This window comes from Ranitomeya imitator, chromosome 2 (genome assembly GCF_032444005.1).
Source record: "Ranitomeya imitator isolate aRanImi1 chromosome 2, aRanImi1.pri, whole genome shotgun sequence".
NCBI lineage: Eukaryota > Metazoa > Chordata > Amphibia > Anura > Dendrobatidae > Ranitomeya > Ranitomeya imitator.
In genome coordinates, this window is record NC_091283.1 from 793,979,040 (window position 1) to 793,995,732 (window position 16,693).

A 16,693-nucleotide genomic window follows, 5' to 3' on the forward strand; every position below is an offset into this window, starting at 1 on the left:
GCTCTATGTAGAAGCAGGAAGTCTCTTTTCCCTGTATGAGTCATCATTGGAATCCTACATCATGGCAAAATCCCTGGCAGCCAAGCACCCCCCCCCCCCTTCAACTTCTGACCCAGCTCCTCACCTGTTAAATAAAAACAAGAAACTACATATTTGATTTCCAAATGCCTGTGATACCCTAAAGCGCCAATTGAGTGAAATATGAATATAAAAAACTTTTCTTTCTATATTCTTGCAAAAACAAAAATATGAATTGCTGTTTTTTATGTGAATCTCCAAATATCAGCAAAAAAAAATAATTCACATAATTCATAATATAAAATTCCGTATTTTATATTAACCCCTAAACATCACAGGAATGATCATTACAATTCTTGTTCATAAAATAATGCCTCATACAATTATGCCGGTAAAGAGATGAAAAAAGCAAAAAATGGTTAGTTATGGTCTTTAAAGGTGTTTTCCACACTAACTTATATAAATCTGATAATTTAACTGCCATTCTAGCGACTCCATTAAATTCCCTGCCACTCCAGTGCTGCCATATTTGATAGTCCTGGTCTTTGTTAACTATTCTGTACTGATGATTTTCCAACCATGCTCAAATCACTCCTGTGTTATACATGTAGGCATCATTGAGGTCAGTGATTGGCTGCAGCGGTCTCATAGTCATGGTCAGTATGTTATCAGGCCTGAGTTGCAATGATACATACAGTCCGTGATCTCTGACAGTTCTTTTAACCACTGATTCCGCTGTCTGTATACTCCAAGGTTTCTCCGTTCGCAGGAATTAGTGATCCGTAGCAGTTTTGCTTCCTTTGCATCGTTCACATACAGCTCTGTATATTATGGAAGCTTTATACCAGGCTGTGACTCTGCTTATTTTCTGCATATATAACTTTTTCACATGTTTCCTTTTCATTGTAGCATTGTCATATTTGTATATGGAAAATATATTTAGCATCTTCCCATATTAACGACAAATGCCGTGCATGAAAAGTGTGAGTATATTTAATATCCAGGACCGTATACGTACGCGCCAGGAGCTTTGCATACCTGCACATTGTGCACAAATATGGAGAACCAGTGAAATGAACCCATGCGATGTTTCCGCTCCAATTAGCTTTTCTCAAGGGCAAATTACCGTATATCATATAATGAAGCCAAATTTATGGGCAGCAGATGTACTGTAGAGACATCATACTGGGAAGGTATCGCATTGAGATCTAAGGGAGCACTTTAATTTTTATTTCAGAAACCAATAGTACTCATGAGAATAAGAAACTTTGTAATATATCTTATCAGAGAAATCTGCTTCTTTCAGCTCCCGGACTGATTTTTCACTGTCTATTCAGGGGTAAAATCTGTATTCAGTGAAGACCGGTTTTCCCATTACTGAGATAGGAGATGACAGTTGGTGCTTATAAGATTCTATGCAGAGGCCGACACAGACATTCTGCTGCAAGTTCTCTGAACATGACGTAGAACTTTATGAGCACTAGCTGCCATCTCTGTCTTGAATCTGAATTCACTGCAGACAGATTTTACCATAAATTGAGAATTTAGATGAATGATCCGTCCAGGAGGAGAAAAAAAGAGGATTTCTCTAATAAGACATATTACAAAATTTCATTTTTTATGTGCACTGTTAATTTATGGGGGGAACAAAATTAAAGGATGTTTATTCTCTTAAGTTCTACCCGTGCCCTGGACGTTTGGGATGGACGGTTGTAGGTCACTGCATGCAGTTGTTTGGGATGTATGACAGGCTGTGTCTTTTATGGATTAATACAATTGCTCTATTCTACCATGTAAGACAATACAAATATTCAGAAGATAAATATATGCCGTGAACTGGTTTGACTCGTGTGTCACAACGATCTGTAGCTGCCAAGAGACTCCAGCAAACAGAGATGTGTCCAAGCTAAATACATGAAATGAGACAATCTCCTGAAGATTAGATTACCCTCCTTGCAGATGGTTTATATATTTTCCATGTATGTATGCAGAAGAAAAAGCATTTTCCATATCTAAAAGTCATATTTTACTCAGAAATTATGTGGTTTCTCCTGTTGGAATAAAAATTTGATCTGGATCAGGCTGGTGGTGGATCCTGGTGGATCCGAGGCAGAGATGGATGCTCAGGTGGCTTCTTGTCTCTTCATGGCACTCGGTGCCTACCTGTGTTATGGATTCCTCATCACCATGTAAGAGAAAGACAAAGTGATCTCTAAACACTGTACGACCCAATCCACCAACAGCAATTTCTCAGCTCCTACTTGATTGACAGTTCAGAAATGCGGCATCCTTGCGCTACTGACCCCAACTTTGTGCTCTCCGATGCTGCAAGCAGAGCCAGATGTGCAACACTAGTGGAACGCAGGGGCACTGACCACGGTGTCCAGCTCCAGAACAATTATTATATGCTCTATTGGAAGGAGCTTATCAGTACTGTGCAAGCCTGGCCACCGCTGATAGATGGCAGAGGTGGCTGGTTCTCTAGGCAACGGGTAGTAAACTGTGGAATTATAAATCCCTTCGTTCTTGAGAACTGAGAGGATGTTTAATAACAAGTAAATTGCAAAGTTGCTTGTTCTTACGAACACTTTTCAATTTCAAATATTTATGATGGCAACAACTCCTTCCTTTCTTTTTCCTTCATCTTTCTTCCTTTTTTTTTAATTCTTTCATTCTTTCTTGCTTCCCTTCCTTCCTTTCCTTCCTTTCTTTTCATTCCTTCAAGCACTCCCTCCCTCCCTTCCCTCCTTCCTTCCTTCCTTCCTTCCTTCCTTCCCTTTCTTTCATTCCTTCCTGCCTCTCTTCCTTTCCTTCCTCTTTTTTTTCTTTTTCTTTCGTTCTTACTCTCTTTCTTTCTTTCTTTCTTTCTTTCTTTTTCTTTCTTTCTTTCTTTTTTTCTTTCTCTTCCTTTCTTTCATTCCCCCTTCCTTTCTTCTTTCCTTCCTGCCTTTCTTCCTTTCATTCCTCTTTTTTTCTTTTTCTTTCTTTCTTTCTTTCTTTCTTTCTTTCTTTCTTTCTTTCTTTCTTTCTTTCTTTCTTTCTTTCTTCCTTCCTTTCTGTCTTTCTTCCTTCCTTTCTGTCTTTCTTTCTCTTCCTTCCTTTCTTTCTTTCTTTCTTTCTTTCTTTCTTTCTTTCTTTCTTTCTTTCTTTCTTTCTTTCTTTCTTTCTTTCTTTCTCTTCCTTCATTTCTTTCTTTCTTTCTTTCTTTTTTTCTTTCTTTCTTTCTTTCCTTCCTTCCTTCCCCCTTCCTTGCTTCTTTCCTTCCTGCCTTTCTTCCTTTCATTCCTCTTTTTTTCTTCAGTCTTTTCTTGTTTTATTCATTCAGAGTAGCTTATTATTATTCTCACTCTTGGCCTGTACCAAATAGCAGCCCGGCTTGGAATCTGTTCTTTTCTGCGTGTCTTATTAGGGTTGGGTTTGGTCCGTCACCTTTTCAACTTACAACATTGGGAAAGTTACATCAACAGTTCTTGGGATACTGGGGAATAGGTGTAGCAGCGCAAACCCTTCCTAATGTCTATGGACTACATACCGTAGTAGTAATTTTGACACATCTGGAAACATAATGACATTCCTCTGGCTGCATGTGGAACATTATAGATAAGATCACATAATTGTGTAAAGTCGTCAGTACTTAGTGCGTTAAGAAATGCAAATTCACTCAGCAGACGTCATATGGCTGTGCCTTTAATATCTACATCTGGTGCATTCCCAAGACCCCCCAAATGCCTTTCTGACATGGGCTGGAGATTAAATTTACACCCTTTCTCTCCAGGGAAAGAACAAAAATGAATTTATTTCACACTATCATGTTCAATCCAAAATATATGTCCTAAAAACTGAAAAGTTGTTAAATAGAAGCTAAAATGTTATATTGATAAAAAAAAGTTAATATATATATGACATGACCTATAAGCAGCCATGACTGGGGCTTCCTATGGCTCTGTAATATACAGGGTGGAGCGCGGTAATTTGCTTTTTTGCACTGCATGCTGTTTCGGCACTGTCGGTCGAAGAGAGGGGAGAGTGGGTGTGGCTTACAGTGGCTGATGGGAGATTTGTATTCCTCTGCCTTTCAGTTGCCATCATGCAGTGGACACGTGAGGAGAGATCATTTTGTGTTGAAGCGTATTTTTCAAATGCCCACTCGATCATTGCAGTGCAGCGTGCTTTTCGTTAACAATTCGCTGTTCCTCCACGCGGACGTGTTCCTGGACGGCAATCAATTGTAAATTGGGTGAATGCATTCAGAACAGCAGGGAATGTGTCATGTGTACGAAGGGGACCTGAGAGAAGGATTACAACACCACAAAACATCGAGAGAGTTAGAGCAGCAGTACTGCAATCTCCGAAACGCTCTGCTCGGAAGCAATCATTTGCTCTTGGCATTTCAAGACGTTCCCTCCACCGGATTCTTCATGATGAACTGAATTTTCACCCGTATAAAATGTGCGTGGTCCAACGTTTGTCAGCATGGGACTATTTGACACGGCGGACCTCTTGTGAAGACATGTTAGCAACGATACCCCGTGACGCAATTGTGTTTTTTTCTGATGAGGCACATTTTCACCTCAGTGGGTGTGTAAACAAACAAAATATGCGTTACTGGAGTGAAACAAACCCCAGAGAAGTTCACGAGAGACCTCTGCATTCGGACCGCGTCACTGTGTGGTGCGCCATATCACGAGTAGGCATCATTGGTCCTTACTTTTTTCAGGATAATGGTCGTGCCATAACTGTGAACTCCGAACGGTACTTGTCTATGCTACAGGATTATTTTCAGCCGGCTCTTGAGGCAATGGAACTAGAGGATACATGGTTCCAACAGGATGGTGCCACTGCACACACAGCGAGGGTTACCATGAATTGTTTGAGGCAAATGTTTCCTGGACGGCTTATCTCTGAGGGGAGATGTGAACTGGCCAGCACGCTCACCAGATTTAGCCCCATGCGATTTTTTCCTTTGGGGTTACCTGAAGTCTAAGGTGTATATCAACCGTCCCAACACCTTGGAAGACCTAAGGAACAATATTGAAGCTGAAATTGGCAGAATACCAGTGGACATGCTTGTTAGAGTTCATGAAAACTTCAGAAAACGTATGCAGCAGTGTGTGGATAGCGAAGGTCGACATTTGCCAGATACACTATTTAAAACCATGTAATTTAAAAATTCCATTACTGTTCAGTATAATTAAAATATAAAATAAATTTTTCTAATGATCATAATTTTTTTATTTCATTCCCAAATCAGCAAATTACCGCGCTCCACCCTGTATTACAAGTTTGCAAAGATTTGCTATCTTGTGTACTAGACTCCAGACCTAAGCACCTGATGTATTGATATTGACTCCTATAAAAAGAATCATCGTGAAAAAAAACTTTTTTTTACATTGGCTGCCAAAAGGCAAGAAAGTTTTGTAGATGATTTATTTATAGTTGGAGATATGATAAGAGAGACGAAAAGGGGCAAATTTAAGACTGGCCCGTCATTCGCCACTATTAAAAAAAAATATAGAAAAACATATCTGTAGCAAATTGCACCAAACTTGTTAAAAGGTGCATCATCTTAATCAATTTTGTGCATTTTGAACTGTCCTAAACTCCGAAAATGAAATCTACAGCTGCTATGAGCAAGGGCAGATTCTCACCAAAATTTGTGACATTTTCCTGGCTCTAGGCTTAAAGGGAATTCTTCAACCCAAACTGACAATATAAACTAAGCATATAGCCTTGTATGGAATATACAGCCCTTATAAAAGCTGCACGTTTAGTGATCCAATATCTGCCTCCATTTGGCAGAAACTTAAAGAGGTTGTCCGACCTTTGGCTACAAGTCCATGTGACTGCAGACTTGTCGATCCTCGCATCGCACCCACTGTGCATTGTGAGGATTCTCCTGTGCCGGCTCTGGGAAAAGCAGGCGTGTGACCACAGGTTTGTGATTTGCATACATGTGATCACGTACTGACTAGATGGGTGTAGCCTCACTCAATGTAAGTGCACTGGACGATGCCGGACACAGTTTAGTTGGAATGTGGCATCGAGTATGCATATTGCATACTTGTTGTTACGACTGCACAAGCACATGTACACGAGTAGCGTACAAACCAGGGAGACAAATACCTGAACCTGGCAGATCCCTGCTCAGACTGGTAAATGCCCTACTCTGACCTGGTCTGGTATACCTATGCCTGTGTAGCAGCCAGGGCCGGACTGGCCATCTGGCAATTCTGGCAAATGCCAGAAGGGCCTGTCTGGTCATGGGCTGCCTTGTCTGCTACGTTGTTAGCAGAATCAGTGTTTTCAAGACACCCATACTGTTAAGAGTTGTGAAGGAGTGCAAAGTACCCCAGCAGGCCACAGGTATCATTATAAATATTGGTCTTGTAGTAAATCTTGCTTTCCTCCATCCAGGGTAATGTTAGTAATATATCCACATCTGGTTCATGGGGACGGGGACAATATGGGCCTGTGTGATTTCCAATGCCAGGGCTGAATTTCAGCCCCAGTCCGTGCCCGGTAGCAGCTCACTTGGGAAAATAGGTTATACACGAAAAACTGCATCTGACTCTGTTGTTTTCTGTAAATACTAGATATCATGACTTCGCAGTCCATAGTGGTACCTGCAGGTGCAAAGTATAGCAAACAAACGGCAAAGCGAAAACTCTTAGCTAGAATCTCACAGACTGGCTCCAAACATCAATAGAGTGTCAGAACATCCAAATTAATCTGAAACCAGCAGGAAACTCCAGCAGGGAGACAGGATATAAAGCTGCACCTAAAAGGTGATAGGCACACAAATGAGAACACCTGTGTTAAGCTAAGCAGACTGTAGCCTGAAAGCAGAACCCAAATACCCAGAGAAAAGCCGTGTCTCCTGTGGCTCGGCAGAACACAGAAGCCAACCATAGAACACAAACTCAATGGATCGAATCCAGGAGCATGACACTTGTGGTCATATGACCGCCCGTTACCTGCACAGGCACTGGAGAATCCTCACAGCGTGCAGTGTATGTGATGTGAGGATTCACAAGTCTGCAGTCACATAGAGAGACTGCAGACTTGTAGCGTTAGGCGGGAGAGTACCTTTAAAAAACCAAATAAGCATATTTGATTACTCTTGTGGCCAAGAGGCTCAGGACAGCATTCCACCAACTGGTTTTGCGTGTCCCTAATTCCTTTAGAGGTGAGTGACAGCATCGGTTGCCTGAGCTTTTGCTGCACTCTTCATTCTCGCTCCAGCCAAGCCAGTGCTGTTGATCACCAACAATGGAGTAGGGGCATGCAAACCCAGGGGCCAGAATGGTGACCTGAGCTTCTTAGCCACATAAACGAGGGCACTGAGCACTCTTATTACCATATTTCATTAGCCTTCAGCTTTTGTAGACTATAGTCAGGAAATAGAAAACTGAAGGTGAGATTTTTAGAGGGGCTATATCCCCTACAAGGCCATGTTCTTTAGCTTATGCTGTCAGATTGGTCTCACAGATTCACTTTTAAGCCCCAATAATACATCTGCCTAAAAGTTGTTTTCTAGGCCCCCTCTCCGGGTACATCCTACTATTTTAAACTTTTGGTTGGCTTGGTGTAAAAAATGTTTGTGCAAGTTGCAACTTATTTGAGACTCAAAGAATCAAAGGTTGGGCACCACCAGTATTTACGGTAATATACGGTATCTGTTGTTTAACTTGGTGGCTAAAATAATGTCTCCCAATCATTGACTTAATGCATATTGGTAGTACTAAGATTCGGGGAACATTAAGCATTACTGATATTTGGTTGGGTTCTGACTTGTTCCTCACTTTAGTATTGTGTTCCAGTTAAATATAGTAGAAATTAATGAATGTAACAGAGTAAAAACATTTACCTCGAAGTTATCAAGTGCTAAATACATAAGCTGTTTTGGACTTGAGCTGGTGTATGGGGAATATCTAGTTTTCCTCTTCTTTCCAGATTTAAGATTAATGATGCAGGATCTATCCAGGTATGCAGTCTGTGTTTCCATTCTCCAGTCCAACCTTACTGTAGATACAGAGGAGAAATACTGAAATTATCCTGTGCACCGAAGCCTTGAAGACATCTTGCTGATATAATCTAACATGCTAATACCCTTACTGGCAAAAGCCTGGGGTTCATTCTAGAGGATAACACTGTATACCAACCCCCAAGTTCAACAGCCCAAATAATGGTCATAGTGTCGTAAAGCACCCATATTAGTACAAACTATAGAGCATGTAGAACTGTACTTATATATTCTGTTCTGTCATAACGTTTAAGCCACCTTCCAATATTATGTTGGTTCCTCATGTGTCCCAAAAAAACAGTTATGATCCATCGAGGCATGGATGTTACAAGCTGTATCTGTAAGCAGCAGATCCTCAAAGTCCTGTATGTGAGGTGAGGCCTACATGGATCAGACTTGTTTTCTCAGCACGAATTCTCCGTTGGACGGAGATTGGAGAAGGAGAGTTATTAGTGACTGTTGCTTGGTTTATATGTGTGGTAATTCCTTATCCTTCTCTATTTGGGTTTATCCCCCCTACCTTCACACCCCGGTGCATTCTTCTGTTATATGCGAGTGAATATTTTGTATAATTGGAGTTTTCTGTTAACCCTTGTTTGTGTTGCCCTGTTTGTCGGGTTGGTGTACTACGGTGCACAGTAGTGCCCCTCTTCCTTGAAGAGAACAGAGGGAGTGCTAACTCAGGAAATAAATCAAGGGTTGAGGCCCCGGCATCTTCACTTTTTGAAGTATCCCGGGGAGTAGGGCGAGCTAGGGCAACCCCTAGTGTTAGGGACAGGGAAGGCTCCCTGGTCACCTGACAGCCATGTCGTGACAACAAGAATCATCCAACCAGGTCAGTCACCTTCTTTCATTGCTCTGTGATCCAGTTCTGATGCCCACGAGCCAGGTTTGTGGCTATGCAATCTCATGCATTGCAAGCTGTGATGTGTGATTTGACACCATTCTGTCTATCTAGTCCAAAGTAACTTTTTCAGCAATTAGTGATTAAACCTGTTTCTGTACAGATCAGAACTGACGGGCTAGCCTTCATTCCCTTCATTCCCACCAGTGATCATTGAGTCCTGGACATACATAATCCTAACCCGGGCTCACTCATTGTAGTTTGCATGCCAAGAATATTCTAGCAGAACTGGCATTTTGGAGATACTCTGACCTACATTTGCTGAAAAAATGGAATGGACAGCAACTGCAAAATCATACACTGATCTAATGCCGCTAGGCAAAAATATATATAACTGAACATTCTGATCAGACTGTATGAAGCCCACTGCCACGTCTCAGCGAACCTCTCAATGGCTCCTAACTTTTGCTTTAAATGAGTGGCATTGTGTGCTAACCACCGTCGTAGCGACAATGCATCGGCAGGGCAGGCGGCCTGGTGCCTCACAACGCCCATGCTGCAAGACTGAGGCCCTATAACTCCTGACCGCGCCACCTCACAAGCACAAAATCACACCAACAATGGCCACGACACAAAGCACCAACACCAAATGAAAGGAACATTGAAACTCACCTTCTTGAAGCTCTCAAATGAGAGCAAAAATTGCCTGGACCCCCAGGTGACTTTGTCACAAGACAATTAATGTTTTTTTACTTCACAATCAGTATTTTTTATGTTTATTACTGATCATATTTTTTTTTTGAACCATAGGAGTTACGTATATGAGGACATTCTTAATTGCGTTAATGGAAATATTGTATGCAGGTAGATATGCTATAGTTGTCTCAGTGGTGGGATTGAAATGACATTTCTACCAAGACAATGGTTGAAGTGTTTAATATAAGTGGTGGTGCAGATTATGACCTGTCTAAATCATCATGCAGCCCCTCAACATCTTGTCATTCTGTCACACGGGTATACACTGCTCTACGTGACACAGCAGTGTAGGTTTGACAGCAATCTCGCGTACATGGCCGACTGCGTGCAGAAAGGGGAATACAGGTCATTGCTAGTAATGTGTGGCCTTTGGATACAGGCAAGGGCTACATCTATATTCCCCATAAGGTGGTAGGTCGACCACTCATAGTTCACATGAGTCTGCAGTAATAAATATGGCAATGGCTGACTATGAATTGCACTGAGAAGATGCGTTTTTAGACCAATTATGGAAATCAACATCCATTGACTATATCATAAAAATAATTAATCTCTCTATTTACATACAGTCATCGATGAAAGCGTTGGCACCCTTGAAATTGTTTCAGAAAATTACGTTTTTCTCCCAGAAAATTATTGCAATTACGCGTTTTGTTATACACATGTTTATTTCCTTTGTGTATTGGCCATGACTGAACTTTCTGATTGCTTGCACTCTATATCTTGATGGAATAGGCTGTTTAGTATCTGTCGGTTTCCATGCTCAACTATTCTGCTGCTTGTTTGGGTCATAAAACCTTCAACTTTCTGAAAGTTGCAGAAATTAAGTAAAGAGGATGGATTGCCTGTTTGCGTCATTCAGAACGCCTGCCCGCGTGATCCTATAGCCTCATTAGCCGCTCTACAATTGCTGGTCCTGTCCTGTACTGTGTGTCCATAATTGAGCCCATGTTAGTCAATATGACTTCATTCCTTTGGCTTAGTTTAATCTTTCGAGCAGTTTATTGAATTGTAAATGACTTAGGTCACTGAGATCCTATGAAACCTCAGCTGAGAATGAGAGTAAGTACATGAAGCTGCCTTGTATTAGATGCAATTACAACATTTTCCTCCGCTGCAAAACTGCGTGGGAGGAATATACCACAGCGTATCAGATATGATCAGTGATGTATACCATTATCTATGCCGATCAATCATTACCTGTGCCGATCAATCATTCTATCAAAGACATGATAGCCCAATAAGGCTTCACCCCCACCGATCTGGTATTATTAGGGCTGGAGGTGTCCAGATGTCGACATTGACCATAGCACAGCTCTATTTATTGTGTAGCAGCTGCTGCCGGTTACTGCAGATCAGCTCATAGTCTCATGAATTGCAGCTGATCTGCAGGACTCCCTCTCGACCCAAAGTCATTTTTGGGTAGGTTGCTCTTAGTACCCATTATTCCATGCTGTTGTTAGGAGTAAGACATTTACTCTGAATAAGGAAAGAAAAAAAAATCCTACTTGGCTATTTACCACATGTATTTATGCAGCCGGAAAGATAATGGCCCTGTTATTTGAGTCAGCTGAGTGTCATCCTGTGTCCCTTTTTTTCAGTTCCCAATTATAAATGAATGTCAAGCAATATGTGAATGGTTTGTTGCATAAAAATAGGACCCAACAATGGAGATCTGTTTTCAATAACTGGAATCTGGCATTCCTTGCACGCCAGCATTTTTCCAAATGGTTTGCGGACGAGTGAAACAAATCCTTTATATGTAACAGATAAAAATGAAACAGCATATTCTGGCAGTTCTGTTGCTTAGTTAAGGAAAGACTTATTGGGTTGGTCGCTGTCACCAAGTAAGGGCAAGTGGGTTTTTAGAACTGCGCTTTATAGAGATGATCACTGGTTCCTCAATTATCGCTGTTGTTAGAGGATTGTGCAATAAGTGTTTGATTTTCCTGCAGCGTCTTCAGAAGATCCTGATACACTGATTTTTATAGAAGAAAATCTGCAGTCTATTACAATATCTTCCCAAATCTCATCCAACCTATGCATAAGGCCTCATTCACACATAAATTTTTCTCGTACAAGAAACGAACGTTCTTTGCAAAATCTGAGACATTTCCGATTTTGATCCGAGTATCAGATTAAAATCGCTAATACAAGTTTATGGCTTCGTAAAAAAAAAAAGTGGACAGCATTGGGAAGCCATTTGTCATGGACTGCTAGATAGGAAAAGATAGAGAAACTTCATTTTTTTGTTTGATTTTTCAACTGAGAAAAACTGATGAAACTCGGACAAAACTCTTGATGGTAAAAAACTGACCAGACTCTGATAAAACTGTGATAAAGAAAATATGGATGAAACGTGGATCGATTTTCTCCTACGAGAAAATCAATGATATGTGAACAGAGCCTTAAAGAAGCACTCCCCATGTATTGTATACTCACCTACTGCTGCTCTCTCCAGCGTCGGTCTTCTCGGCTTCCGAGTGACGTCACCGCTCAAGCAGTACTAGCGTGGATCAGGATGAGACTTCATAGGCTTGCAGTATAAAAGACTTCCCGCTCACGTATGGAGAATTATGTAAACCAGCTAGTTGCAATTGCAGTGACGTCACTTAGAAGAGAGGAACATTGTTGAACACTCACAATACATTACATGCACACATTTAATTGATAAACAACTTTGGGAATGCTTGTTTTCATGTAGATCATCATGATGGAAATTGGCACGTGATGAAGTATTGAAATCTGCGAAACCACCCTTCTCTCTTTACAATGCATACAGTGAAATCCACAGCAAAATTCATTACAAATTGAGATAAAACTCGTGAAAATTTTGCTGCTTATTCATGTTTGATTTTTTTTTTTCAAACTCAATTTATGCCCTATGAGGACACACCTGAACGACTGAGGGTACTCAACCATGAAAAATTGTTTTTCTAAAGCAGCACCCACTTTGGAGTGTGGAAGCGTGATCTAAAATGTTGTTGCTATACATGTAGCACTTTCTAACTGGACACATATGTTAAGAGGCATCAAGATATCTTTATGCAAGAAAACTGTTCGCAAGACCATACCTGACTTGACATGTTCAACAACACGCGAATATGTCCGCCAGTCCTATAAAAAGTGAATAAAGCGATTGGGTGCGTGTTTAACATCTGCTCCATTCAGATTCCGTTTCTAGGATTAACGAGAATCTGAGTGATCAGCAAGTTATCGCCTATCTTGTCTCTAGTTTTCTGCATCATGGTATAGTTAAAATGTTGGATGTTAGGTCAAAAAATACTGCATCTGTATGTTTTTTTCTGGATCATGTGCTCGGGGTACAAATATTACCTGACCCCTATCAGACAGGTGGACGGCTTTGGAGCAATGTTTAGTAGATATCCTGTAAATGTGGGGTCTGTTGTGGTCGATGTTGACGTATGTTTTGTTTCTTTTAGGTTGGTGGTTTGTAAGCACGGCAGAAGAGCAAGGTTGGGTTCCCGCCACTTATTTAGATTCTCAGAGTGGTACCAAAGATGATTCTGAAATTAACACTTCTAAATTGGGAGATGGTAAGTTACATACTTTGTATATTACATATTTAGCATATATACTTTCGATCAGATGTGATGTGTTTATTGCACAAGGTGCCACTTTATTGTTCAGTGTCTAACACCTCGGCACGTTACCAGAATCTGTCCGTTTTACTACTGAGGAAAATGAGTAACTAACTGCAGATTTATAAGACACGCGGAATTGGCATCATATGAGGTGGAGGTAGATTCAGTTTGTTTTAGGTTTTTGACACATGTAGCAATCTGTGCCACATGGCTGGGTGCCACACAGCTGTAACCTCATCCAGTTTACCGCAAACTGAACTTCACAATAAAACAGTATTCAGTAAACTCCTATGCTTCTCCTAGCGGAAAAAAACAGCATCTTATCGTTTAAAATGTTTTTTTGGGGGGGATTGAAATATTGGTGTGCTATCCTTAAAGGGATTTTCTACCCAGGGCAAATTTTCAGCAAGCAGTCCGGCTTGCCAGATACTGACAGTGTGTAATATACACACTGTTAGCATTTGACCTGGATAGCCAGTTGGTGCAGTCATTACGTATTTGCAATCACGTACCTGCTAGCTTCACATTCACCATTCTCAATAGAACATTGGGAACAAGCCAGCTGGCAATGTTAGTATTCAGCAAGTTGTATTGCTTGCTGAAAGTTTACTTTTGAGTGGAATACTCCTTTAAGGTCCACCATACACAGGAATATAGGCCCCACATGCACAGCCTCTGCTTTCTGTCCCTAGAAAAAAAAATCAGCAGGCCAGATACTTCTCTTTCACAACAACATCTGTCGGGGAGAGTCAGAGGACCCCAGAGATATTAGACTGTTGGAGAGTCAACCAATTTCAGGCTACTGTGTATGGGGTCCTTTAGGATTGATACATTCATTGGTAATGAATAGCAAATTAGTGAGAACATCTGATTTCAGCACTTGGCCAAGTGTTGGTGGTTCATTCTTTACAATGCACAAATGAATCTGTCACCATGTAAAACGTCTTGTTCTGTTGATTGCAGTAGACAGAACACCTTTGTACATGAAGGCAACGTTCACTACGTCCGGGTTCAACAGTGAAGGTGGCGGAAATATCTGAGCCTATTCCAGAATCACCGCCATAGTTCTGCTGCCCAAGCATACTAGGGACTACTGACCGGGGGGACGCAATGTCTCTGGGTGCAGGTTCCAACTGCAGCATGGGAGCATGAGCCATCTCTTCCTGGAGTCAGGGACATTTCTTGGCTCTTCGAAGAGTCTGGGATATCTCCCCTTTTTCTATGGTTCTCCTGGAAGTTTTGGGATAGTTGGCAAGGATGAATACTTGCATTGGGCCCAAAGGGAGAAAACTTGATAGGGTGCAGCTGGCTTCCTCCGTATTCATCAGGCAGGAACTCTTTATATCGATGTTCTACCCAACAGTGATAACTAGGACCTGCCCCTCTGTTTTCTCATCTGTGTTGAGGATTGAACGGCACCTTACAATTTCTGTTGATGGGAAAGATAACTGTGATTATTTTTGGTATACATGTGGATTAAAAAAAAAAAACTACCGTATACACATAGGCTGTCTAGTAAAACACTGGAAACATGTCCGACCATGTCCATTCCTACTTCCTGTCTGGCCATGTCCGAACATGATCTGTCCTACTTCCTGGTTCACAGGTCCAACAATATCCATTCCTACTCTGCCAAAAAAAAAAATATGTGACTTCATTTGAGGCCCCATTATTTGTTAGATTGGCTACCAATGGTCCGTAGCTAACATAAATCTGATGCCGACGAGTAAGTGTTGTGAAACCGTTGGCTCAGATTTGATGGCGAATGCAAATTTTACAGCTTCAAAGCAAAAAATGCTGTACAGTTTGGAAAGTAAGATGTAATAAATATTTTACTATGACTGAAAGATATTTCCTGCACTGCGAAAACTACAGCGGATAAGTGAAAGTGTTGAAAAATAGATTTTTGTGAACTGCAAGTGCACGGATTGTGTGGATAGCAGATGTATTATTTAAATGCTTACATTTCTGTCTGAATACATTACATTCTATATTTTATTTATCATGAACTGCTAACTATACCCAAATGTCTCAAAGAAATATGCCCTATTAGCAGTCTATCACAAAAAAAAATGTCAGACGCTGTGATAGTTGAGGAGCGGCATGTGGCCCTTTCTTAAGACTAAGCAATGCGCCCCTCTTGACCCTGGTCATCTTTTTTCAACTATTGTGTAAGCCACGTACGGGTTAGTGGAAGGCCTGTATCCTGTGCACGCGTAACCATGCTGAGCCCTCCTAACCCTTAATGTATTTACAGCCCCCAGACATATCACTACAATATTTCAGAGTTCCTTTTGCCCTTTCTTGGCCCAAAGTTTGAGCTTTGATGTAACGGTAGGTTTCAAGCTCTGAGTAAAATTTATGGGGAGCAGAATGCAATTCTTCATTCCTGGTTCTGTGTCTGTGTAAGGTTACGTTCACATTTGCGTTGTTGGGCGCAGCGTCGTCGACGCATACCGACGCATGGGTCATGCGCCCCTATCTTTAACATGGGGAGCGCTTGAACATGCGCCGGTATGAGTTGTATTGCGTTTTACGACGCATGCGTCAATTTGACGCACCAGACAGGGCGCGGAAGACGCTACTTGTAGCTTTTTCCCTGTGCCAAAATTCAAGAACATTACTAGTTTATGGCAACGCATGCGTCAAAAAACGCAGCGTTGTCTTTTGCGTTGTTGGTTGCGTTGACGACGCTGCGCCCAACAACGCAAATGTGAACGTAGCCTAAGGGGAGGAGAATCCACTAGTGAGAGCAAGAGATTACTGCCAATCACTTCCATCTCTTCACTATATTCCTTTCCAGCAGGAACACAAGTGTGATACATAAATCTATGGACCCTGCACATCAGAACTTTAATTATTCAAAGGTGTAGAATATCTAAAGCTCCCCATACACAAGAAATGAAAGTCAATGAACGTTGCCGATTTCCACAGGACCGACTGGTCATCTGATACCGACCATCTAAACATTTGCGTGTGTGGTCAGCTTAGGGCTCTGCTGCCTTAGTCACTAGTGATGAGCGAATATACTCATTGCTCGGGTTTTCACGAGCTTGGGGGTCCTCCGAGTATTTGTTAGTGTTCGGAGATTAAGTTTTCATCGGCCTCAGCTGAATGATTTACAGCTATTAGCCAGGCTGAGTACATGTGGGGGTTGCCTGGTTGCTAGGGAATCCTCACATGTAATCAAGCTGTCTAGTAGCTGTAAATCATTCAGATGCCCTGTGATGAAAACTTAATCTCCAAACACTAACAAATACTCGGAGGTCACCCGAGCGTGCTCGGGAAAACCCGAGCAATGAGTACACTCGCTCATCACTATTAGTCACACTTTTTTCTGCACAAACATGCATTATTCTTTATTTTACAAAACCGTTACAATTTGATGCAAATTTGCTTGAAGCTTAGTGTTTTTAGATGTTTACTTCCAGAAATATATGATAATTA

General features: G+C 41.3%; 1 protein-coding gene across 4 annotated transcripts in view; it reads left to right on the top strand.

Annotated features, from left to right (window-relative positions):
• SH3PXD2A (SH3 and PX domains 2A) overlaps nucleotides 1-16,693 on the top strand; it is a 350,853-nt gene that overhangs the window by 304,567 nt on the left and 29,593 nt on the right. For all 4 annotated transcript variants that reach the window (XM_069753686.1, XM_069753687.1, XM_069753685.1 and 1 more), the window contains one exon: nucleotides 13,085-13,198. In XM_069753686.1, the coding sequence (XP_069609787.1) occupies nucleotides 13,085-13,198 (114 nt within the window). The remainder of the gene's footprint in view (nucleotides 1-13,084; nucleotides 13,199-16,693) is intronic.